Raw genomic sequence first — 27,549 nt, 5'->3', positions numbered from 1 at the left:
AATATTGAGCAGCAATGGAGAAGTGGTATTATCTCAGTATATGGCAGGGATTGGCAATCTTTGGGACACGGCCCATCAGGGAAATCCGCTGGTGGGCTGGGCCAGTTTGTTTACCTGCAGCATCCACAGGTTCGGCGGATCGCAGCTCCCATTGGCCGCGGTTCACCGTTCCAGGCCAATGGGGGCTGCGGGAAGCAGTGGCCAGCACATCCCTCAGCCCGTGCCACTTCCTGCAGCCCCCATTGGCCTGGAACGGCGAACCACGGCCAGTGGGAGCTGCGATCGGCCGAACCTGTGGACGCTGCAGGTAAACAAACCGGCCCAGCCCGCCAGCAGATTTCCGACTGGCTGCGTGCCAAAGGTTGCCAATCCCTGCTATATGGCATTGGCAAGACCATTATTAGAATATTGTGTCCAATTCGGATGTCCACACTTGAAAGAGGATGTTAATCATTTGGAAAGAGTTCAGAAAGGGCTATGAAAATGATTCAGAGTCTGGAAACCCTGTCTTACAATGAAAGAATAAAGAAGTTCAATCAAAGTTTATTCAAGAGAAAATTAGGAGGTGGCTGGGGAGAAGATTTCTGATAATAGAGGGCTCCTCAATCTAGCAGATAACGGCCTAAGAAGCTCCATTTGCTGGAAATTGAAATTATACAATGTGAGACTGGAAATAAGGAGCAAATGTTTAACACTGAGGGTAATTAACTATTGGAACAATGTACCAAGGGATGTGATGCACTCTCCATCACTAGAAGTTTTTAAATCACAATTGACTGTCTGTCCAAAAACAATATGGACTTGATACAAGAATTACTATGAAATTCTATGACCAGTGTTGTACAGGAGGTGAGACTAGAAGATTGTAATCATCCCTTCTGGCCTTAAATATCTATTAATCTATGGAGTTTGGATCCAGGGTTTCAGTTTCTGCTTATCTCTAGGCCCTCAAAGGTGGCCCTATCACAGGTGGCCTTTCTTCAGCCTCATGAGGACAGACTCAGCTCTCAAGAGATCATGTGCCCTTTTATTTTTAGCTAAATTACATTAGAAGGGAATAGTCTACGACATCTTTCTGTGGTTTGGTGGTGGTGTTTTATGCTATGCATGTAGTAAATGATGGTCAGGTATGTTCCAATACACTAGGGCAAAATAAAGCAAAGATGTACTGTAAGGTCAATGACAACATCCCTGCCTGGAATAATCGCTCCTTTAAGAAAAGAAAGATGGGCAAGCTGTTACAGTTTATCATTCAACAAAGCCTCTCTTTGTATTCTACTGAGTGTCAGCTACAATAACAGTCACAGAGGCTGACTGCCATGTTATGCCAGGTCAGTGGGGGGGTGGAGGGTGGGAAGAACCACAAAAAACACTGACTGTTTGAAACACACCTTTGCAAATTCACACAGGAGTCTGACAATGTTTCCCCGCCTGGCACTGAAAATGGCTTGAGTAACTGAAATGAATAGAGCAGAGACGCACATAAGTAGTCTTTGAGCAGCATCTGAATACAAGCTGTGATTTTTCTCTCCCTGTGAGCAGGATCAATACCTCTGTGGTATCCCTTTTCAATACAGTATTTTCATGTGAAAGCAAAGGTAAACTGTTCCAAAAGGAACCATCAGCTACCAGAGTATTTATTTCAGCAGACACTTCTCAGAAATATTTCCAGTTATGTCACTAGTTAATCGTTAAATATTGTATGACTATTTTACTCAGATTCATGCCTCCTCTTTATACCCTTTTCCTCTCCGCCTCCATATATATATATATAAAAAAAATATTTTGAGATCAGTGGGAATGCGTATGCTCAGAACTTGACAGAATTGGGCCCTATGTGAAGTATAAATATTTTTGAAAAGATTGTGTTTGTTTGTCTGTCTTTTCAGCCCAGTGAGACTTTTAGGATGGAAAGACCATCTGAATGACTCAAACACATTCTCATATTTCATAGCCTCTGTAAGTCTTAGGACACTTAACTCTCTATCTCATCTGCTCTTTCACTCTACCCCTGCTCCCTTGGACTGTCAAACACTTGCACTCAACAACCTAATGCTTGAAAGATGAAAACAAAGAAATCAGCAGTTGCTGATTCTATCTTAGGGACAGTGTAAAATGGAAAGAAAATTGGTTTGGACATTAATATTTATGAACAATATAAAGAAAAAATGTGATGCTGAAACTAGAATGTAATTTTGTAAAGGTCATTGTAAAACTGTGTTCAACATTTAATTTCAATAAATAAAAAGCAATGCTAGATGGTAGGATGGCTATAACTAGAACTTGTTTATTTCAGAATGAAACAGTCACCCAATCTATGCTCCTTTGAGATTGATAAAAAATGATGACTGTGAAATGAGAATGAACAACATGAGAATGTTAAATAAGACCAGATCTATTTAAAAAAAAAAAAAAAAGGCAGTGATTCACCACTGAGGCTTGATTTACAGTTTGACGATGGAAAAACACTGTTAATGATTTATAAAAATTAGGATGCAGTCAAACAGGTTTGATAGAAAGTAGCAGACGTGAAACCAGATTCCTAGCAGGTATAAATCGATGTAGCTGAGCTACATCAATTTATACCAGCTGTAGATCTGATCCATCATATTTACACACATATGCATAATGCTGTGTCGTATATTATATGACTACTGTACTTACAGAGTCTCATTTTCAGAAGATTTAAGCTGAGAAAATTGTTCCTGTGTATATCCAATTACTTTAATCATGCATACATTTGCAATATTTGCATAAGCAAATACCTAGTTAGTCCTCTAGAAAGCAGTTAAGACTTTTGGAACTAGAGAGGCATTGAATCTCCCCTTTCCCTTTTGTCAAGGGCAATGGTGACTTTCAATAGGAGAGAGAACTGAATTTCTTCTTCCCGCCCCTGCAACCCTTAATAATTAGATACCCCAGTACAACCCAACCCAGTATCTGCTACATTGCTGTTTGATTAAGCAGATGTGTCAAATTAGTGACATTGTGAATGTTGACATTTAAATGGTCATAATTATATTTTAGTGTTAACAACCAACTGGGATGAATGGGAGCAGTTCATACTTTGTCTCAGATGTATTTTTTCATACTGTCTGCAGACTCAGGCAAGTACTCATGAAACAATGTACATCCAGTTCCAATTTTTAAGATTATCTTTGTGACCATAAGGAAAAGAGACCTTTTAAAATTATAAGCTTAGGTTCTGAAATATAATTATGCAGCAATTTAAAAAAGAGTCTGCAACTATGTGGCCATTTGTTCGGCTGCATTATCTCATTTAAACAGGGTTCAGATTTTACACTGTAGGCATAGTATGCTGTGTGGTTGAGGAAGGGTCCTTCTGTAGTCTTTTGACCAACTTAATTTTACTTTTTTTAAATGCTGTAAAGTCCACACATCATTTGGAATTTTTTTTAAAAGTTAAATGACACATCAGGGCACATTCGAGAATACAGCAGTAAAGGGCACTAAGATAATTACGCACTATATGTGATTTTAAATAAATAGCAACAATAATAATAATACAGAATGCACTGCCTATTTCTGGATAGAGGTACCTGGAATATCAGAGGTTTAATATTCAATGTACATATTTAAAAATATACTTTTTAAAGTGTCACTGCATAAGCATGTATCTCTGAATATTATTTTAGATCTGGAAATAACTGTAGTTACCTGTTAGTTTTAACAAGCTTAGCAAAGCTATGGCTAAATAGAATTATATTCTAATACACCAGATGAAGACTATCATGTGTAGATGATCACTGCATCCAATCCCAACATACTCCTGCAGGCAAGCCTTATGGCCAATGAGCTAACAGCAGGCCAGTAAAACAGGAAACATTCCAAAATCCCAACACTCTCTATTAGTGCAAGTTTAACAAGGCAGCTTGAAAAGTAGTTGCATAGCTGCCAACAAAACCATATGGGGAACCTTCTAAATGCTGCAGTTGGAAAGCATGTACTGTAGGGAACTAGGCGTCTGGATCCTGCCACTGCCCAATTTAATCCATGTGGTTTAAAGTGCTGACACCACAGCTGGAGGGAACCCAAACCAACTATCATAAGTCGTAACATCAGCAAGTGCAGGAGGTAACACAGACACAGTCTTAAAGCCATACGTATGCTGTGTGGGTCAAGATCTACTGTCTTAGAATCCAAGTTCTGCATGGATAAGCTCACCATGTTTGGATATGAATTTACAGCCTGAATGTATAACAGTTTGCAAATATAATTAATTTCTAATGACTCAGCCAAACAAAATACATATTCCTTAAAGGTACACACACTCTGAAGGCTATTGAGGCTATAGCTAAAGGTTACTAAAATATGAAAATTCAAAGAGAGCTCCTGTGTCCAGGTGCAATGGGACATGTTGATGAGGTGCTAAGGAGATATGCTGCAGCACACTGGAAATTAAGGCAGCACTCCAATACCCAGCTGAAATGGAATATGTTAAGATGTTAATTAAGATTTCCTGCTATGTGCTGGAAGTCTCCCCCAACTGGTGAACTTCCAATATTTTGTTTCTTACTAGAACAGCATCAGTGATAGGCCAAGTCTCCTGGTGGTTAATGCTCTGTTATTCAGAAACAATAGGTTTTGTTCCAGTCCCCTTCCCCTCAAATTGGCCTGGGCTGTAAATCAGGCTCAGTCGTAAAAAATCCTTGCATTTCTCAATGGTGACCCCTTTTTACAAATTCGAGAGGAGCAGTCGCAGGCTTTGAAGGGATTCAGTCCAAATGTTGGTGATTTACAAGAAAACTATCCTGAGTAGGTGAATACAGGATGTCCATAAGGAATTCATGAAACAAAAGATATTATCACTTGCAGTTTGTAGTAGTTGACAGACACAAGTACCACCCACTAGCCATTACCAATGATTGAGGACTTACTAACTGACTGATCCATGGCAAAAGCGTTCACTGTGTTGCATTGTCAAAAATGGGTTCTGGCACATTGAGCTGGATAAGCCATTCAGTCACCTGACTGCCCGTCACACGTTTTGGCAGGTACCACTAGGTATAAATGACTATGGGTATCAGCCCAGTCCCAGAAGTGTTCCAGTGTAAACCAACCAGGCACTAGAGGGACTCCTAGGCATCAAGATGGTAGCTGATGACATTCTTATTGTAGGAGAAGGAGATGTCACAGAAGAGGCAATCCAGGACCGTGATACCAAGGTGTGATAACTTCTGAACAGGTTCTGGGAATATTAGGCTAAATGCAGACAAACTCAAGTGAAGAGAACTGAAGTCCTCTACATCAGAGATGCAAAGGACTCCTTCCCTTGTGATGATTTTGCCCTTCCTTTGCCAAACACCTTTTTTTGTTTGTTTCTAAAGGAGTTATAAATTAAGATGATTTTTCCTTTTTCTTTTTTGTGAAATACAAAGGGTCAATGTTTTGTCTTTAAAGCCAAAGGTTTTGGAGGTAACAGCAGGGCCCGAGGTTGCAGCAACTGTTTGTCACAAGTATGCAGTAAATTAGTAGCAATGCGTCAAATTATGGGTTCCTTAATCAAACAAAGCTCCCACTAAAGTCAAGGGGAGTTTTGCCTCATTACTGACTACAGAATTTGCAACAATGTGAATTACATATAAAGAAATCTAAATGGGTCTTTTAAATAAAGCTGTCTACTTCGCCTTTAAATACAGGCACATAACTCCTTTTATCATTAATGGGATTTTTATGTACTGATTATGGCGAGACTAGACCCTGAAGATGTAGGAAGATAAGTAAATCTGCAGAAAACCATCAGTGAAAACAGTACCTGCAATTTTCTCTTGACTTTATTTTGAACATTTCCAGGGCTTCAAGGTTTTATTATTTTTACAGAGATAAGGAATAAAGTATACCGAAGAACCCAGTACTGTAAACTTCTCCCTGCATCCCTCTTCATTTGTGCTCTTTTCCCTGAACACAAGCCTATGGCACATCCAATGCACCTACAGTGATTTTCAGGATTTACAAATAATAGCTACTAGGGTTGTCAATTAATCAGAGTTAACTTACGTGATTAACTCAAAAAAATTAATTGCAATTAATTTTTTTAATTGAGATTAATCGCACTTATAACAATAGAATACCAATTGAAATTTATTACATATTTTTGGATTTTTTTTTCTACATTTTCAATATTGAGGTATATTGCTCATTTTATATTATTTTTATTACATATATATGCACTGTAAAAATGATAAACAAAAAATAGTATTTTTCAATTCACCTCATATAAGTACTGAAGTGCAATCTCTTTATCGTGAAAGTGTAACTTACTAATGTAGATTTTTTTTTTGGTTATATAACTTCAATCAAAAACAAAACAGTGTAAAACTTTAGAGCCCACAAGTCCACTCAGTCCTACTTCTTATTCTGCCAATTGTTAAGACAAAAGTTTTTTTACATTGACGGGAGATACTGCTGCCTGCTTCTTATTTACGTCACCTGAAAGTGCGAACAGCTGTTCACATAGCACTTTTGTAGCTGGCGTTTCAAGGTATTTACATGCCAGATATGCTAAACATTCGTATGCCCCTTCATGCTTCGGCCACCATTCTAGAGGACATGCTTCCATGCTGTTGATGCTCATTCAAAAAAATAATGCATCAATTAAATTTGTGATTGTACTCTTTGGGGGAGAATCATATGTCTCCTGCTCTGTTTTACCCACATTCTGCATATACTTCATGTTATAGCAGTCTTGGATGATGACCCAGCACATGTTCGTTTTAAGAACACTTTCACAGAAGATTTGACAAAACGCAAAGAAGGTACTGACGTGAGATTTCTAAAAATAGCTACAGCACTTGACCCAAGGTTTTAGAATCGGAAGTGCCTTCCAAAATCTGAGAGGGATTAGGTGTAGAGCATGCTTTTAGAAGTCTTAAAAGAGCAACACTCTGATATGGAAACTACAGAATCCAAACCACCAAAAAAGAAAATGAACCTTCTGCTGGTGGCATCTGACTCAGATGATGAAAATGAACATGCGTCAGTCCGCATTGCTTTGGATCGTTATCAAGCAGAACCCATCATCAGCATGGAAGCATGTCCTCTGGAATGGTGGTTGAAGCATGAAGGGACATATGAATCTTTAGCGCATCTGGCACATAAATATCTTGCAACGCCAGCTACAACAGTGCCATGCGAATGCCTGTTCTCACATTCATGTGACATTGTAAACAAGAAGCAGGCAGCATTATCTCCTGCAAATTGTAACCAACCTTGTTTGTCTGAGCGATTGGCTGACCAAGAAGTAGGACTGAGTGGACTTGTAAGCTCTAAAGTTTTACATTGTTTTATTTTTTAATGCAGGGTGTTTTGTTTTGTTTTTACATAATTCTACATTTGTAAGTTCAACTTTCATGATAAAGAGATTGCATTACAGTACTTGTATGACGTGAATTGAAAAATATTTTTTTTGTTTTTTTACAGTGCAAATATTTGTAATCAAAAATAAATATAAAGTGAGCACTGTACACTTTGTATTCTGTGTTGTAATTGAAATTAATATTTGAAAATATAGTAAACATCCAAAAATATTTAAAATAAATGGTATTCCATTGTTGTTTAACAGTACGATTAATCGAGATTAATTTTTTTAATCACTTGACAGCCCTAATAGCTACTTTTTCATTCTAAAGGGACATCATTATATTATGATCATTCAGAAATTTAAACAGTTTAAAACTAAAGGGGAAAATGGTTGGGAAAATAGCATGTGTGTTGAAGTATAGTCCTGCCACAAACAAAATATACAATTTGAATATCATCTAAACATATTACCACCATTCTGAAGATACCTGCAGAGGCTCCACATCTATTTCAGAATCCAGGTCAAAATTTCCCTTCTTGATTTTAAAAGCTACTATGTACTTATTCCAGTTTACTACACAGAACTTCTTTCTCTCCGCTTCTCTTCCTGAGCCCTCTTCTAGTCTAGCACAGCTCTCTGTTCTAAGAAGCTCTGTTGCGGTTGGTACAAGAGTCATCTCATCTGCAGCTCCTATCTGGAACAGACTTCTCAGATAATCTCTCTCTGCCACAGAAGTTATGTATTTCTTTTTCAAATGTCATATGAAAACCAACGTCCCCCACCCCAGTCTGTACCTCTCCCTCTACTATGCCTGGTGTACATTACAAAGTTTTACCAGCAAAACTTGCCTTCTGTCCGCACAGCCAAACACAATTTTGAGTCCTGCCAACAAAACCCTGAAGTTTTGCTGGTGAATTTAAACCAGTTCCCTGAACGACATACATCCTCTATTGACACAATGCCTATATGAATGCAGAAGTACCTGTACTGGTACAACCAGTCCTCTGGCAACAAACCCAAAATGCACCTGTCCCTGTGGCAGTGACTGCTCTGGTCAAATATTTAACTCTGCTGCCAGGGGTCCCAGTGACTGGAAGCCTCTTTTCCTGCTAGCTCACCTTTGCAGGCACGCCTGTACAGGTATGGCTCCAGGTAAAACTCCAGCTTAACCTCGTGCTGCTGCCTGGTCCAGGAAAGAGGTCCTGGATTTCCTCAGTCTGTGGGGGGAAGGAGCTGTGCTGGTAGGATTGTGGAATTCCTGCAGGAATAAAGATGTACATTCCAATATTTCAAAGGCAATGCAGAAGCTGGGGTACGACAAGTATGAGTGCCACTGCCAGGCAAAGAAGGAGCTGCAGGAAGGTTACCAGAGGACAAAGGCAGGCAACAAAATCTGGTGCTGCCCCCAAAAGCTGCCACTATTGTGTAGCGCTCAATGCAATACTGCGTACCTAATCCATCATGGACAGTGGACACCTCACAACCTCCAGAGGTGGGGAGGGCCCAGAACTGCAGAATGAGGAGAAGCTCATTCAGAAAGGGGAAATAGATGATGCAGGTCTGACTGAGAACCAGGAGAAATTTAAAAGTAGCGGAAAATATAATAGGATGGACCAGAGGGAACTGTGTGGATTTTTAAAAATGGTGCAAAAACAAGTAGATTATAGGATGAAACAGAGGGAACTGTGGGAATTTGACCTCAAATTCCCACAATTCCCTGAAAGGAGTGCTATTATCTGACAACACAGTGCAAAAATATCCAACAAAGTAATGTGCCAGAGGGTGGCATGGGGTGAACACAGATGCCTGCCCAGTGCTACACATCTTTTACAATGTAACCTGATGCTGCGAGGACACACTGTACCAGTGAAGGCAGCTAAATGTGGACATACTCTGCTGAAAAAGCTATGTTGATAGCAGTATGCCAACAGAACTTTGCCCATAAAACTTTCCAGTGTAGACAAGTCCCTATTCTCTAACTGCATTACATATTGCATAATATAATTGTACTTAATACAGTTACAGTATTATATATCATCAATTATTTAATTCTGTAACCATTACATAATTTTCATTATATTATTGATTCTGTAAACCATTTTGTTATACATTCATATCGACGATTTTATTATTTTTAAGGTTGCCCAATGCTTCACATTATTGTGAACCTGTTTTCAGCTGTTCATAGGTTTGCCAAATTTTAACCATTTGGGCTGAAATTTTCCATACTGGATGGCTGACTCAAGCTGAATATTTTTAGAATATTTTAGCCAAATCAGTTCAGATGTTTCTAAGAATGAGGGTAAGAAAAATATATTTTACCCACATTAAAAATTCTGAAGACCTTTTTTTGAAATGCTCTAGCACCCTCATGCTTTGGAGCAGGGACTTGAAATTTGGCAAGGGGTGGCCCATGTGTCTGAGATTTGCCTTCTGCTGACCCCATGAAAATTAACCCAAATTTGGGCAAATTATAAGCCTTTGAAAAATTGCAGTTAACATACTCAGTAGACACTTGCTAGAGCTAAACAGCTAAAATCTCCAAAGATGCCATCCTAATGGAGCATAGTTGAGCCTGTCACAGTTCCTAGTGCTGCCGAGTTTGCACATGCTCCATCCCCAAATAGTGACTGAACGTGCACAGGGCCACGGCTATTTGGGCTCAGAGGTCTTTCCCTGTAATTGCTGCTCCTGGCTGGGGTGGGACTGGGCACTGGAACTAAAAACAGGGAGCCTGTCTCTTTTGCACTCCCAATGACCTCCCTGTTGGCATCCAGGCAGTGTGGAGGAGGAAGCTGTCTTTTTTCAGTGCAGAAGGGACAAAAACTGGACCAGGGCAAGGGGGCCAGAGCCAGTGGAGGAGAGAGTGGAGTCATCTGTGAGGGAAATGGGACCATCTGGCCAAGGAATTTAATGAGACGGAGACTGGAGGTTGGAGGGAATAGAAAGTCTGACTGGCAGTAGGCGGGGAGAGCGGAGAAAGCCAGTAAAGGAAGTGGGGGCAGGAACTGGGAGCCCATTGGCTGGGAGGGAAGGGGGCACAGATTGGAGGAGGAGCAGGAGGTGACTTGAACTGGCTGGACAAAGAGACAGAGACAGCCAAGGACAGGCATGGACAGGGAGAGAGATTGGATGAGGAACCCAGTACAGCAGCCAGGTTCTGAGCATTGGTAGAGCTGGGAGAAAGGGGGGCAATCAATGGATCACTGGTGGTGCCACCTTCAGTTATACCTATTGCCATGAAAAGGCACTACAATTACCCCTGAAAGCTGCTGGGGGGACAGTCTCCCTCCCCCCATTTAGCTCCGTCACTGGAATCCAGGGAGGGAAACTGGGAGCCAGTGCAGTGGGGAAGGAAGACACAAATCAGATGAGGAGTTGCCTGGTAGGGGATAGGATGAGAAGCCTGAGAAGTGAAGACCAGGTCTGGGTAGGCAAGGAGAGTGGGACAAGGAGCTAGACGTGGGGAGGAGACAGGACTGGGACAGGGACAGGTTGATGAGGATGGGGTCAAGCTTGGGGAAGACAGGCAGAAGTGTCTGTGCCCACTAGATCACACTCCCCTCCAGAATGTAGAATGGTACCCAAGATTCCTGAGTCTCACCATTCCTTTGCTGTCAGCAAATATCTGTGAACCACTCTGCCAAGGTGTGTCTCAACCCCTCTCTTGTGCTGGTTCACATAGAGGATGACAATCTATAACTTCTATCCATTACCATTAGCTCAAGTGGCAGAGGTCTGTGTGATTGATTCAAAGGTTCCAGTCCTGCTGATGAACCATGGTGGTGTCAATATGATGCCATATGATGGAATTTGTTTTTTGAATTTGCTTTTTAGAACCTAGGAAATTACATTTAAAAAAAAACTATGTTAAAAGAGCATCAAGGTTGCCAAGTCAAGTACTTTCGAGTTCTTGACTTTGCAATCTTAATAATAACATTGTTTTAATATATACAGTAGAATCCCATTTAACCGAGCCTCCATTATCCGGCTCTCCTTATTAACTGAACCACTGGCCACCTGGGGTTGACAGTGGTGGGGCTCAGGCTTTGAGCCCCACATGGCTGGGGCTTTGCCTGTGAGCCTTGGCCAGCTGGCGCACCTGCTGTCAGCCCTGGGCAGTTTGGGCTCCTACTATCTGTGCAACAGCCCAAGCCCCGGCTGCCTCAGGCTCACAGCTCAAGCCCCACCACCCATTCTCCGGTTTATCCAGATTTTTGGTTATCCGATCTGGCCCTGGTCCCAATTAGATTGGATAATCGGGGTTCCACTGTATGCATATTCAGAAATTACATTTAAAATGTTACTTAGGTTACAAAGTCAAGCACATGAAAGTTAAGAAATCCCACAGTTTGTTACTCTTTGAACTTTAATTTGGCCCCCTTATGGAAATGTATTATTCTGCAGTCTTTAATTACATGATCACATAGGATTTTTCCTATTTCACATAGGACCCCTCCCTCATTCAGTGCATGGGGTGGATAGTGCCCAGGGAGTTAGGTAGCTGTTCACTATTTTTATCCTCTTCACTCAACCACAGGCCACTGCCATATTTATTTCACACTATGGGATGAATACACAATTATTCTTTTCTTGATGGGCTTTTCTAGGGCACTTATCACCATAGTATCAGAGTGCCTCATAGACTTCAATGGATTGATCTCCTCTGTGAGAGCAGCAGCATCCTATTTTACAGGTGGGAAAGATGAGACAGAGACTTGCCTGAGGCCACAGTGACTTAATGACAAAGCCAGGATAAGGATTTGAACCGCCTGACTCCACACTCAGTGATCATTCCTTCAGACCATGCTGCATTACTGCCAGTGATGCTGAGCATTCACCGCACCTACTGACTTCTGCTGAAGTGGTGAGTGCTCAGAAGTTCAGAATATCAGATCCAAGGTGTCTCAAGTTGGCAACTCAAACAGTGAGAAACACAGTGGCCACCTGCCAAGTTTAGGCTTATGTGACTTGCACAACATCATACAGGAAAGTGTGGCAGTGACAAGGATCGAACTGTGTTCACCTGTGTCTCATAAATCTGTCTTAACCACAAGGCACTCATTTCTTTTCCTCCAAACCCCTACTTTGTTTTCTACACACCTTTCAATGTCTAGAGCAAATGAAGCAGGGATCATACAACCAGCCTCATTCACTACACGACCCTGATTCATTTCCTGAGCCCTGTTTAGACTGTGCACTGAATAAGACAGTGGGGAAAAATCATCTGTGATCATGTAATTGCAGACTATCATAATCCATATGAACAAAGGGGCCAAATTAAGGTTGCCTGGCAACCTAAATTCTGGCATTTCCTAACTTAAAGTGTTCAATTTTGCAACACAACATTCTTTTATGGGGGGGGGGGGGGTTAAAGTAATTTCCTATGTTTTTTTAAAAAGGAAAAAGTTAAAACAAATTCTATTATTTACAACTGTAGCAACTCCCCACCCCATCATGAATCACTGGTAGGATTTAAACCCAGAATCTTCAGCACTGTAGCACAGCTTGAGCTACGCTGACTAACTACATTGCTGGCAGCAGGAACAGGCTGTAAATGAGACGAGGGGAGCTCCTTCTCCATGCCTTGCCCTCACAGTTGAGAGGGGGTTGGTGATGGGCCTTGTGCCAAGTCTGGTGGAGTGTTGTCGGAGGAGTGACTGGCCTGGGTCTCTTCCCCCTCTCTCGGCAAAGCTATCTTCTCCTGAGGTTCCCATTGCAGTGGCACAAGTCTGGCCTTAGATTAGAATGTTTCTTTTTCAAATATTATTTTGGCAAGCTGACAACAATTTTTCTGAGGAAAGCAAGCAAGAGCTGTGCAATGGTGATTTCTCAACAAAACCTGAGCAGAATTTCATGGAACAAAGAAAAGACACTTCTCTGGCCTCAGGGATTTCTCCCTAGCAATTTCAAAAGCCTGCTGCAAACAATGGAAGGGTTTATGCTTTAAAAAGTTGCAAGAATCTTTTATAATGGAAAGTGTTAAGTAACCCAAATACAGGAATTGCTACCAGTTATATCTATGAAACCACTGTGGTCCAAGACGTAGGGAAGTGGCCTGGGACCCAGGAGATCTGGAGTCTAATCCTGAAAATGCTATTGATCTGTTGTGTGGCCTTGGGCAAGTTGCTTCACCCCTATGTGTCTCTGTTTCATCTGCTCTATGAGGCAGGGATTGTCCGAGTCTGTGTTTTTACAGTATCTAGTACAACAGTGACCAGACTGTGGTTGGGCACTCTTGATGCTAATGTAACATTCATAATACTAATGTTTATTGTGATGTGCTTACAGAGCTGTGCCGAAAAACTCTTACCCCTAGTAAACTCACTGAAAGATCATGTTTCCACATATGTATGTTTATTATTCCCTCAGTGATAAAAATTTAACTTTTAGAATCAATGAAAAGTACTGAATTACAAACTTAAACGAACATTCAGATTTAATATACTAGGGAAATAAAAACAAATCAAAATATAGATGTCCATACCATAGAGAAGGGAAAGCTGACTCCTGATCTGCAAAATTTCAATTCTAAAGCTGGTCAAAACATTCAAATTTCAACTTTTTGCAATTCCCCCACCCCATTATTTTGACCAGCTTTGTTCAATTCATTTTGAAAATAAAATCGTGCATATTATAGTCCTTACCGCTGACTCTAGGAAAACTTCTCATTGAAGCCAAAGGGACTTTTGACTAAGGACTTGCAAGATTTGACCCAATGGCCCTGATGAGTCTCTTCCATGGGAAAAATCAAGGGAGGGAATCGCTGAGTGGCAATGTTTGAAACAGCAGATTAACAGGCAACCAGAACACAGAGAATGGAAAACAATTTCCATCCTCTTGGTAAAGTTTTTCTTTTGATATTAAAACTAGTGTTAATGTAAAATACAAACTCTCCAGCACTGGCCTCCAAATACCAGGATGACAAGTGAGGATTCCAGGAAGGTGACCGACACTAAGCAAATAATTTACAGAATTGCTACATTTTATTTAAAATCTTATTTGTAAATTTACTTCTGACTTTGTACACTGGAAGGGACCATATATTGCAAGAATGCCACTTTAATATGTGACCTTCAGAATTCTGTGATAAGCAAACTGATTAGGCTTCTTTTTACCAGTATCTAGATTACAATATATCAAGCCACAGTATTATATACCCATTCATTGTGTGTCTGATACAAATGCAAGAAGATTAAACATAGTTTCTCCTTTTTTGTACAGACTTCATACATTCAATTGGATACAAACATAATTGCCAGTCAGCAAACTAGACACATATTTGTACTCTATGTTACAGGCAAGCCCACTTTCCACAGGCAGGCACACTCACAAGCAGACAGGCTGGCACAATCTCTAATAGGCATGTACAAATCCCATTTTTCTTCATCCAAGGGGCATATTTCAGTTGTAAGAAGTTAATCAAAAGGTAACATCCAACTGTAAACACACATAAAAATGAGTGTAGAAAAAGAATGTTTAGTTTAACTATTGTAGCACAGGATTTCCTTGCTATAAAAAGTTCAGGAGAGGGAAAGCAGGGCCATCAAAACACCACAACGAATTTTCTCCTGCTATTTATCCAAAAGCATAAACAGTGAAGTGAGCTGTGTTATACGGAATGTGTTGCAAATCTTGGTATTAACCTAGTTATGTTATCACCATGCTGTGACACTGACCAGATGTGCCATTCTGCAATTGCCAGTAAAATGACAGAAGCATTTTCCTCTCAGCTTCCTATCTTACGCAGCCTATAGTTTTATTCTAAAGGTACATTATCTCTGTTTTTATGCATAATCACCAGGAATAACAAGCACAAAGACTCCATATCAACTACAGCCGCGCAACAGGCTAACTTTAATTCCCCTCAAACTAGTTTCATTTTTCGAGAATACACAGCACTGCTCTATGTGTGAGCTTTTTTCATTTGTAAATTTAAGCAAAACCTTAGTTGAGTTCATTAGTTCCAAAATGATTTTGCATTTAATACTATTCCCTTCCATATGTATGTGTATTAAGTTTTTAGTGGACACAAAGTGTGTGTGTGTGCGTGGGTAAATATAAAAACTGTAGAAGCTACATGCATTTTTCTATTATTACAGGACTTCAACAGCCTGATATTATGCTAATTGAAGTCAGTGCAGCTCAGACCCTAAATTTATAAACACAGATGTCTGCTGTTTTAAAAAGTGGCCTTTCATATGTACTGTACTTTTAAATTAAAAAACTATACAAAAACATAAGCATTGCATGGACACACATAAAAAAGGAAGAAATGAAAAATAAAACATATGCATGATGCCCAAAAGCTATTCAAGAACTGGTATACGTCTATGGGTGAATGTAGTTAAAGATTTTGATTTGGAAAAATAGTTTTAAAACACTAAACTAGACAATGCGCCACAGCTAGTCCATTAACTGGGATTGCACGATGTGTAAATCACTGGTGAATATAGCCCAGTATTCCTTACACCAGGCAAATTGTACCATAAAATGTTATAAAAAGTTCTGGTCATTCCACTGTACACCTCAGTATCCTTTTGAGTGTCTTTATGACCACTGCATGCCTGCCTGGTAAATACAGAAATACTCTGGAATATTAGAAATGTATACATGATTTGATTATTTGTTATGGGGAAGTTTGGCCTTCCTCTGAAACAGGTACAGAGCTAGCCACTGCTGAAGGAAAAACACTGAATTAGAGGCAGTCCTTGACTGGAAGATGCCAGGTGGCCACAGCAATATTCATCCTATCCTCCAACACAATCTGTTCTCCTCGTCTTCACCCCCATTCAGTCCAGTTGTACGCACATTCACTACCCATCAATTAATCAGTTTTGCATGCCCCTTCCCATCAGTTCTTACCCAGTCTCCCCACCCCAGACAATTCACTTCTGTCTTTTCCTTCCCCAATTCATCTGCTGTAGCTCCCTCTCAATCATGAAATCAGTTCTGTCCTTAGCCAATCAATTAATCAGTTGTGTGTCCATCATTCCTTAAGCTTTTGAGTTCTGCTCTTCTTTTCATGTCATCAGTGCTCATACATTCCATCTCTTTTTCCTCTCCCCTCCCTTCCCTTGTTGGCTTCAACAATATTTGTCTTGGAGACCTGGCTACTCACCCCAAAATTCCCCTTATTTGGGCTTGAATTAAGGGGAAGTGGAAAACTCATGGATTGGCTGAGTAAGGATGCAGCCTGGGTTTCATGCTGCTGGTTTTTGGGGCCTGACTGGTGATGGGCTGGGAGAGATCTCAATGACCCCTGACTCACTCTCTTCTCTCTCTGTTACTGGATTGAGAAAGAAGGGCAGCTACACACTGGCTCTTTTCCTGACTCCTTGCTTGGCTGCAGGAATCTCTCATGGTCAAGGCAGAAACAGACTGAGTCACCTAACAGCCGGGCTAATGGAACTTGTTGGGGGGGACCCTGTCTGCATGGTGCATAAGCACCATTAGGTGATGATACTGTGCATCACTGACAGTCCAAAAACGAGGGTGATAGCAGCCTGTAGGAGCCACTCCCAGCAAACACATTTATACACGTGCAGAGCACTGAGGAAGGGGGCTTCCAACCAGCCCCAGGAACCTAACACATTTGTGGGCAACTCTCCACAACCCAGTCTACATCACTACACCCAGTTAAAATGGCTTGATGATGTAATCCAGGATAGCAAGTCCTATATTAATATTGTCATGAACTGGTTAGTGTATATATGTACAACTGCCCGTCACGGATGGAAACAGAACTTTTCATCTGTGTGTCTTTGATCCTATATTAACATCTTAACATGTTATGAAGATTCTCTTTCAGTTCAGATGGTAAGGGCCTGTGCTATTTGAACCGCGTATAAGTCTCATGTATGTTCCTAACTTCTGATTTAGTGCAAAGTAGGTATCATACCTAATGACAAAGGCGATAAAAAGAGGGAGGTGAATGTGTGTCAATGGATATTATCCATGTGGAGTGAGGCGTATGTACTTCTGAGCAAGATTCTTATGGAGAGTACAAATATGTCCTGTTTGACTTTTGATTAATCTCATACCCTCACAGGTAGAATTTACCCAGATCATAATTATTCAGTGAAACCACATTAGCCACCATTTTGCTCAGCTTTACACAAAAAGAAAAGCACTGATGGAAGTTCACACAGTCCACAACTTCCTCCTCTCCCAACAACCACCTCCCTGCCTTTAACTTTTTTAAAAAATTGTTTTAATTCTCCCCCATCTCAAAAGAAAAAGTTGCTTTACAAGTGACAATGAGATATTAGAAAAGTAGCATTCACAGCCTGAGGAAAGTGTGCCAGTTTATTGGAAAACAGTTGTTTTTCTCTGTCGAACCTTGTAAAAAAAAAAAAAAAAAAAAAAAAGAATTGTTACACGTCACATACTGAGTAATACACCTCTACCCCGATATAACGCGACCTGATATAACACGAATTCGGATATAACGCAGTAAAGCAGCACTCCAGGGGGGCGGGGCTGCACGTTCCGGCGGATCAAAGCAAGTTCAATATAACACGGTTTCACCTATAATGCGGTAAGATTTTTTGGCTCCCAAGGACAGCGTTATATCAGGGTAGAGGTGTATGTCTCTTGAAGAAGGTTCTCCATGTCTCAGAAAATCAGGGATGGAAGAGTTGTTATGGTAATACTCCACCTTCCCCCTCCCACTCCAAATGAAATCGCAAAGTGAATGTGAAGCAATACTTGTTACCCAAGTGAAGATTTTCCCTGGGCAGTTGGACACATTCTACTTCCTTTCAGTCAGACTGACTCTTTAAAAAATAAAGGGATAACACTGTATATGCCCATCTGCACACAATATTAACATACCCACAGTGAAACAGGGCACACCCTTTCTATTGCAGAAATAATCCTTTGAGGTTCTAGACTCCTAAACCTAGGTTTGGTTTATAATCCTTCTCTCTCCACTTAAAGCCCTTATTTCTCTGTCCCTTCCACACATTTTGGCTATTTGAGTGCAAGAGCCCTCTGCTTTGCAGTTGATGCCCTCTGGAACAATTTTCTTATACCTCTGTGCCCCATCAACTCTCCATCTCATTCCAAATCTCTGCAGAACACATCTTTTCACCCTTATCTAAACCTCTTAGCTCTGCTCTCCCTTAGCTATTGCTTAATATTTAACTAATTATATTCCACATTTCTGTGAAGCATTTTGGAATGCACTGTGTGTGAAATAGATTATACAATGTATTTTTTAAAATTCCTAGGTACAAATATTAAAACCTGGGCACATCACCTTGTGGGAGAAAGCAAAATGTTAACAGGCAGAACCGCTGTACTGACTGAAATACAACTTGAAAGCTTAATTCAGCAAAGGGGAGGTTTGCCTTAGGATGAACCAACATTCTATCGATTTTAACAGAATGTCCCTTTTACAAGGGACAAGACAAGAGGCCATTGAGCAGTCAACGCTCCAGGACCAAGCACATAATGCAAAGTAAAGCCTTACCGCCACTAAATGAAACCCCACTTCACTGCCATTGGACACCTGACCTACCATGTGAGCCTTTGCTGACATTTTAAATTGTTATTCCACTGAGATCAAAACAACAACAGGATATAGGGAAACAGTTAATTTTTTTCTTTCCCCTAACTCCCTAGACCAGCTGCCCAAATAAATGAATTATTTCTACCCAGCCCCAAGTAAAGTGGACACCTTTTACTAACCTATCCCTAGGAATTCTTGTATTTTATATTATATCACCCACAAATAAGGGGAGAGGTTTTGATAGGACGGTCATGGCACGAGGTGAGATATTAAACAGAAGTACCATATGTGTGCAACAGATCTCTGCATGGCAGCCACTCAGATTAATTTTAATCATTATGCCGGACATGCCAACTTGAGTCTACCTGATCCTATTACCAAAGTTTATCTGAAATGTTACTCAGTTGCCATTATCCAGTAGTTTCATGATGCTGAAATAAGACAAGTATCCTCAGCCCAATTTAACTTAGCTCTGGAATAGGATGAAATTGAAGTCCTCCAAGCTTCAAATTTGCTTCATTTGTATCTTTTAATGTTATAAATCAAAATGTATAGTAGACAAGGAGACGGTATTCTGTTTATTATAATGGCCATTAAGGGAAATTCCTGTTTGTATAAGATACAGAAACTATTGTTTGACTTTTATTACAAGATGTCCATTGTTGAAAAGGGACATATTTTATTGTTAAAGTAAATTATCCACACACCCACACAACCCATCATCATCATCATCCAGCACTCTGATTCCAACGGTTCAATCAGACAAATAGCAATAGGTAATGATACCAACTCACAAACATCCTTGTTGAAAACCCAATATGGAGTTTGAAGCTAAGTAAAAAATGGCTGAAAACATATGAACAGGCATACACTTTCCCCCTGTTTTAACTTTTTAAAGACGTTTCAAAGCAAGAAGGTTGTTTGCAAAACTGGTGCTAGGCATAAGCAGACTAAGCAATTGTTTAGGACCCCAAACAGCTCAAGGGGGCCCCCTATTCACTTTTTATTATAAGAACTTGCCTGTTTTAGTATTGGAGGTGGGCAAAAATATTCCTGCTTAGGACCCCAAATGGGCTAGCATCAGCTAGAGACACAAGGTGGGTGAGGTAATATCTTTTCTTGGTCAAATAAAAGGTATTACCTCACCCACCTTTTCTCTCAAAGCAAAAAAGTAAGTTTAAGATTTTACCCAGGATCTATGTTCCAGGAAAGATCTGGAAGTCTTTGTTTTTACTGCAATTTGTTTTAGACAACTTCTAGAGAATAGTTCATCAAAACAACCAGTTCCCCAGAGAAAAGCGTGACATTTTTAACAAGTCATACATGCCGGCTGTCTCTGTTTAGGAGAAATGGCCCTTATTTTCCCCACTCTATCCATCCAAAAGGTCTCTCATGCCACAGAGTTTCAACTGGGGTAAGAGCACAGTATCTCACGTCTTACCCTCCCAGAGTAAGACTTCATTCTGTTCCAATCAGATCATTAGATTTGTTCACATAATATTTTCAGAGGGAGGGCTAAATTTTATTCTAATTCTGTGGATTGCATTCCAGACCTCTGTTTTGTGTTGTGCTCTGCCTGAACAGAGTTCTTTGCTATGACTTCACACTAAGCCAAAAGTAAACACTCCTTCCTTTTTCCAGGGACAACCTATCCCAAAATACTGGCATTTGCATCAATGGATACAGGAATAGCAACCTTCCCAGTCAAGAGAAAAAAAGCCTTCAAACACACACAAGTCCCAACGTGCAATGCAAACATTGACGAGCTTCCTAGAAATTAGTCACCAAGCTGCTCTGCTGTACATCACCTGAGAGAAGGACCTTATCAATTACACAAAGGCACTTAATGAAACAAAGGCATAGCAATCTATAATTAAAGATATTCTGTGCAAACACCTGCAGTTTAAATTTACCAAACACTTCTACAGCACATTCAGATTTACTAACCAAAACACCACATACAGGATTCTCACAATTTTTTGGAATATTCTTTCCTACAACAGGCCTTGATGAGACAGGTGCTAATATGAATAAAGAGCAATACAGCATTCAAAACTAAAATCCACAGTTCTGTTGTATGGAGTTGATGCACGCCTTATTTTCTCCTTAGCTCCTGACCAACTCTCCAGTCAGTTTTAAACAAGGCCGACAAAAGAGTAAAATTGGACACCTGCGAGGACTTACCAGATTGGAATTGGTGGCATTGGAATCATCTTCTGGAAAGGGGATATAGATAGCTAAGGCCACACAATTGGCAAAAATAGTCAGTAAAATAATTATTTCAAATGGTCTGAGGAATGGAGTTAAGGAAGTTATTCTGAAATGCGCACATACAAGTAAAAAAAAAAAAAAAAGATTTATAAGAATTCTGTTTAAAGAAAACATTCCAAGCCCCTTATAGTCTGAAAAGAAACATATGCCTTTTTAAGTGCTTTTAGGAGGTCCCAGCCAAGATTCTTCCTAATATGTCAAAAGCAGTGTAGGCCAGTCGCGTGCAAGAGTAAACACAGATTTCTTAAATGTTTTTTCTTCTTTTATTTAGATTGACTTTTACTTTATTTTCCTCTCATGTGTAGCTGTGCTATTTTTAATAGAAATGCCTATTCAGACAGGACCTCTCTTTCCTTTTGTGATACAGTTTCTCTTGTCCATATACAGCTGTCATTTCGGACTATATATTTTAAATATTTTTGACAGCAGGTTAGCATTTCTCAACCCTGTTCCCTCACATTTCAAAGAGACATTCAATGAAGCACTAGGATCTGTATCAAATAGCTTATGATATATTTTTAACACAGTGTCTCTTTCCTGAGTCTTGATCTCAAAAGGAATTGAGAGAGAGAGAGAGAGAGTGTGAGTGAGTGAGTGAGTGTTTAACCAGAGGTTGTTTAAAAGGCATGATCAAGGATGTTAAGGCAAAAAGTGGCCTGTCTTAAAGTTTTCATAGAGCCCTATCCAATGTCGATTGCAACCAGTGTGAGTCTTTCAACTGACTTCAGTAGGAATTGGATTGGAGCCATGCTTAACTTTATGCACGCGTGGACTCATTGATCTTAATACGACCACTCAGGTGCATAGAGTTACACACATAAATGTGCAGTATCAGGCCTAGAGCTGTGAAAATAATCAATGTTTTGGTTCACTGGTCAAATTGAAAAATCTAACAAAAAATCAAAATTGTTTTAGATTGACCCAAAACATAAATTGTTCAGTTTTCTCAGAGAAACAAACAGAAAACAAAACAAAGAAAAAATAATTTATTTCAGGTTGATCAAAACATAACATTTCAATTTCAGGCATTCACCAAGCAGAGAAGAAAGTGGGGAAATCCTTGACTCTTTTTATCCAATAGCCAAGTGTACTCACCCAGGATGTGGGAGACCCAGGTTCAAGTCCCTCCTGTGCCTGATGTGGAGCATGAATTTGAACTGGAGTCTCCCACATTGCAGGTGAATACCCTACCCAGTGGGTAGATCTCAATCTCTCCTGCTGAACCTTTTCCACTTTATATAAATAGTCACTAGAGCAGGGGTGGGCAAACTACGGTCTGCGGGCCAGATCTGGCCCGTGAAATGTTTTAAGCAGGCTTGCGAGTCGCACCACACAGCTCGGCCCCGCTCCGGCGCTCCGGCTGGGGTGCTGGGTCAGCGGCCGCAACACGCGGCTCCCAGAAGCTGCAGCATGGCCCCGCTCTGGCTCCTACACGCTCCAATGGGAGCTGCAGGGGCGGTGCCTGCGGATGGGGCACCGTGCAGAGCCGCCTGGCTATGCCTCTGCATAGGAGCCAGAGAAGGGACATGCCACTGCTTCCGGGAGCTTCTTCAGGTAAGTGCCGCTCGGAGCCTGTACCCTCTGAGCCTCTCCCCAAACCCCTGCCCCAGCCCTGATCCCCCTCTCGCTCTCCAAACCCCTCGATCCCAGCCCAGAGCACCCTCCTGCACCCCAAACCTCTCATCTCCAGCCCCACCCCAGAGCCCACACCCCCAGCCAGAACCTGCACCCCTTCCCTCACCCCTGCCCCAGCCCTGATCCCCCTCCCGCCCTCCAAACCCCTCGGTCCCAGCCCAGAGCGCCTTCCTACACTCCAAACTCCTCATCCCCAGCCCCACCCTCTCTCTTTGGACAATCAATTATGATCCCAGTTCTGCAAAGACATGGATATGATTCCCAGTGTTTAAAGTTAAATACATGCCCAAGCCTTTGAAGAATCAAGACCAAAGTTGGTTTAACTTTTATTTATAGCCAGTTTTATTTGTGTGATCTTAATGCTGTAGTGTTTGGGTTTCAAGCACTGTAGATGAAGGCTTACTTTGTCTAAAAACCTTTTCACTGGAATTTCTTTTTTCAATTGTGGAACATTTTACATTGGCATTACGTTTTATAAAAGCTTAATATTTCAAAATTTAATTTTTGAGCCAAATGTAAATTGACAGTGTCTAAATGTGGCACTAGAGCAAGGATTGGTGTAAAATCTTGGCCATTCTGAAGATACTGGGAGCATCACTGACTGGGAGCACGCCCACTGAATTTCTATAGGGTCAGGATTTTACCACAGATATATAAAAAGTGCACGGTTGGGAACCTTAAGGTACAATAGAATTCAACTTTCCAGGTACTCACAGGCCAAGTTTTAATCCTAACAACCTTGATAGCACCCCTTTAATAACTGTTACTATATCTATTACAATGGGAGCCCTTGTATATATGTGACCAGACACATCTCAGAAGTAAGGCTTTGCAGGTTTGGACTTTTTCTTTTGTGGGAAGCTGCAAATCACAGCATAGTAAAATAAAAAGGCCATTAATGACATCTGATATTTATTTAACATCCTGTGTGCTTTGGCTTTCAGTGTTCAGAACATTAAGCCCAGCCCTTCTAAATAATAGGGAATAGTCAGAGTGCAGAATAAGATGAAATCTCATCATAACCCTTTGATGATATTGAAATATTTTGTGGTTGTAAACACTAGACTTTCAGGGACAGTTTTTGATAGAAAAAAATCTTCTATTTACTAGCTTTAAAAAAAATAAACAAAAATCGAGCACCAGCATGTTCAAATTGATTTGATTGCATTGCTTGATCCTCTTCAAATCTCATCAGTGCTCCATCCTGTTTTACAACACAAGTCCCTTCATCCAACACTGATCTTACTCATTTATCAAACTTTAATTCATGCTGTCTACCTAAAGACATGTAGTTACTGAGGTGCCAGTAAGTAAACCAATATTCAGCTTAGACCCTAAGTCATCCATCCATCATTTTATGCTAAAAGCATTAGTGTTGGGTCAGAAGGGATAACAAGTAGCAAAACCAATCAAAGGGATTAAGAACTAGCATCCCAAAAAGGAAGGAATAGACTAGTAGCTGCTTAAGGACATCTATGAACCCCTATTGACAGGACCATTTTTAACACGTTCTCCATCTGAAAAAGAAGGTTTTGTTTCAGCAAGATCTAAACAGGCTTATAGTGTTGGGTTCTTCCCCATCTTTACATTTGGCCCTCCAAACCTCATTGGGAGCAACATCTAAATTAGCACATCAAATCTTAAAAACCATAAGTCAGTTTCCATTATCCTACATGCTGTTGAGTTTCGAACTGTCTTCATCAGAAAGGCTGATCCCAGCCCTGTTTCCCCTCCTCCCCCCGCCCTCGCCCTCTTGTCCTGTCCCTTGGATTTATTGAAGATCCCTGCCTAGCTAGTGATTTACTAACAATCATCATTTCTGATTAGTTTTGATTTATGTTGTTTTGAAAGTTTTTCTTTGTATTTTAATGTGTATTTCACTCCAAGGGGATTTGGGATACAGTTTGACACACACTATACAAAATAAAGCTATATTATAAATTAGGTTCTGCTCCTTCTGTTGAAGGAAATGGCCACTCTCTCATTGACTTTTAAGGGGAGCAGGACTGGGCCCTTGAATTCTAGTGCTCTGTCACACTGGTAATAGATATTATCTGACTGTCTGCCCCTTGCTCATAATGCTAGATCCAGACACCCACTCTAACTTTTACTGGATTTTTTATACTATAAGGACTTGTCTATACTTACGCGCTGGTTCGGTGGCAGGCAATTGAACTTCTGGGTTCGATTTATCGTGTCTTGTCTGGACGCGATAAATCGAACCCAGAAGTGCTCGCCGTCGACTCCGGTAATCCTGCTCGGCACGAGGAGTACGCGGAGTCGACGGGGGAGCCTGCCTGCCGCGTCTGGACCGCGGTAAGTTCGAACTAAGGTGCGTCGACTTCAGCTACGTTATTCACGTAGCTGAAGTTGCGTATCTTAGTTCGAATTGGGGGGTTAGTGTAGACCAGGCCTAAGTCACACACTCATCCCCTAGTCCAGGGGCGGGCAAACTTTTTGGCCTGAGGGATGCATCGGGTTTCATAAATTGTATGGAGAGCCAGTTGGGGAGGGGGTCGTGGCCCGGCCCCCACCTCCTATCTGCCCCCCCCCCCCTCCAGGACTCCTGCCCCATCCAACCCCCCCCTCCCCCCCCCCCCGTTCCCTGACGGCCCCTCAGGGACCTCTGCCCCATCCACACACACCCACTCCCTGTCCCCTGACTGCCCCCAGACCCCCGTCACCCCATCCAACCCCTCCTCTCATTCCTGACGGCCCCCCCGGGACCCCGGCCCCCATTCAACCCCCTGTTCCCCCCCCGACCACCATCCACACCCCCACCCCCTGACCACCACCCCGAACTCCCCTGCCCCCTATCCAACCCCCCGTACTCCTTGCCCCCTTACTGCGCTGCCTGGAGCGCCGGTGGTTGGCGGCGCTACAGCCGCGCCACCCGGCTGGAGCCGGGCCACGCTGTCACCGCCGCTGCTGCCACCGCGCAGCACAGAGCACCAGGTTGGGCCGGGCTCTGCAGCTGTGCTGCCCCAGGAGCTCACAGCCCCACCGCCCAGAGCATTGCGCCGGCAACGGAGCGAGCGAGCTGAGGCTGCGGGGGAGGGAGGACAGCAGGAGAGGGGCCGGGGGTTAGCCTCTGGGCCAGGAGCTCGGGGGCCAGGCAGGACAGTCCCGTAGGCCGGATGTGGCCCGTGGGTGGTAGTTTGCCCACCTCTGATCTAGTCTCTCTCTCTCGCCCAGTTCCAGTGAACAGGCAAAATCTTGCTCACTTTACTCATGCAAATAGTCCTAGTGATTTCAATGGAATTACTCCCATGAGTAAGGTGAACAGGATTTGGCCTAATCACAGACAACACTTTATCAGGTTTCAGTCTTCCATGCCAATGCCACCCCCCTTTTCTTTCCAGGATGCATACTGTACTATTTAGTGTGACACCACGACTTACACAGCTCTTGAATTTTGAATCACATACCATCAAACTCTCTAAGGGTATGTCTTCACTGCAACTAAAAACCCGTGGCTGACCCCGCTGACTCAGGCTCACAGGGCTCAGGATGCAGGGCTGTTTCATTGCTGTGTAGACTTTTAGGCTTGGGCTGGAGCCTGGGCTCTAGGACCCTGTGAAGTGGGAGGATCCCAGAGCTCAGGCTGCAGCGAGACCAGAAGTTAACACTGCAATTAAACAGCCCTGCAGCTCGAGCCCAGTGAGCCAAAGTCAGCTGGTTTGGGCCTGCTGCAGGTTTTTAATTGCAGTGTAGACATACCCTAAGTTACTCATGCTTCCCCTATTGTGTAACTAAAAAAAGAATGTGATCCATTGCTATCATTCATATAATATGGGTCCAATTCTGCCCTCAGAGATCCTTGCACAGCTCCAGCTGATTTCAGCATAAGTTGTACATGCTTTTGTAAGGGCAAAATTTGACACCATCTCCATCATGCAAAACTTTTGCTGGCTTCTGATATGCTGCAGTACAGTCAAGACTCTAGCCTAGTACAGTTGCCTAAACTTTTTGAGCACAACCGCTCTCAATGAACACATCAGAGACTACTCATCCACTTTAGATTCCCAGAGGTGCCCATCAGCCTAATGTATTTATTTATTCATATTTATGCACTGTGCCTAATGCACAGTAACAACTTGCTGGTTTCTATGTGACTACATCGAAAAGGATATTTCCATTCGACGATGCTGATGCATGCCCTCCGGATGGGATTTTTCAGCGTTAAACACAGCAATGCCCGGGGAGGACGTGTAGCTGTGGTTGTACCCTGTTTTTTCTGTTTCCCATACTGCTGTCGTTTCCTCTGCGTGGAGCTAGCTGTGGATATTGTTGCATTGCCAGCACTACCCATCAATTTGGCCTGCCTGGCAGCATCGATAGCAGCCTGCCAGGACAGAGCTGCCCCTGGAGTAGGGATATGCTCTGGGGCAAGCCCTGCAGCTGCATTGGCATTCATGTTGGCATGAGCTGGACGGGGACTCCCATAATTGGAACCTAGGAATGAAAAACAAAGAGAAATATATTAAGCTATATTAACAGGAGGAGGAAACATTACTTTGAAAGAGCTTAAGCTTCAGTAAAATAAAGATCTCAGATTGAGTAAGCGTAGGGTAATATACAGTTAACAAAAGCTCTTCCCTTCAGTTCAACTTCATTTTATGGGAATACTATTCTGCAGTGTCAATTGCCTTGAAATACTCTCACATGAAAATCCATGGACATGGAGTTGTTTACAACCTTCAGTCAATACAATCACCAGGCACTCAATGTTAAAAGAAAATGTCCACCTTTCCCGTCTTCTCCCACTCATTTAGCCAAGTTCAGTAGTTTGAAAATTCATAAGGAT

General features: G+C 41.8%; 1 protein-coding gene across 2 annotated transcripts in view; it reads right to left on the bottom strand.

Moving 5' to 3' along the window:
- Nucleotides 1-27,189, bottom strand: part of CACNA1C (calcium voltage-gated channel subunit alpha1 C) — a 607,732-nt gene extending 580,543 nt beyond the window's left edge. For both annotated transcript variants that reach the window (XM_065403340.1, XM_065403334.1), the window contains exons 1-2: nt 26,874-27,189; nt 21,021-21,124 (exon numbers count right to left, since the gene is read on the bottom strand). In XM_065403340.1, the coding sequence (XP_065259412.1) occupies nt 21,021-21,124; nt 26,874-27,159 (390 nt within the window). In that variant the 5' untranslated portion in view covers nt 27,160-27,189. The remainder of the gene's footprint in view (nt 1-21,020; nt 21,125-26,873) is intronic.
- Between the last annotated feature and the right edge of the window lie 360 nt (nt 27,190-27,549).

The sequence above is a fragment of the Emys orbicularis genome, chromosome 1, assembly GCF_028017835.1.
Source record: "Emys orbicularis isolate rEmyOrb1 chromosome 1, rEmyOrb1.hap1, whole genome shotgun sequence".
Classification (NCBI taxonomy): Eukaryota; Metazoa; Chordata; order Testudines; family Emydidae; genus Emys; species Emys orbicularis.
This window is presented reverse-complemented; position numbering and strand designations above follow the sequence as displayed.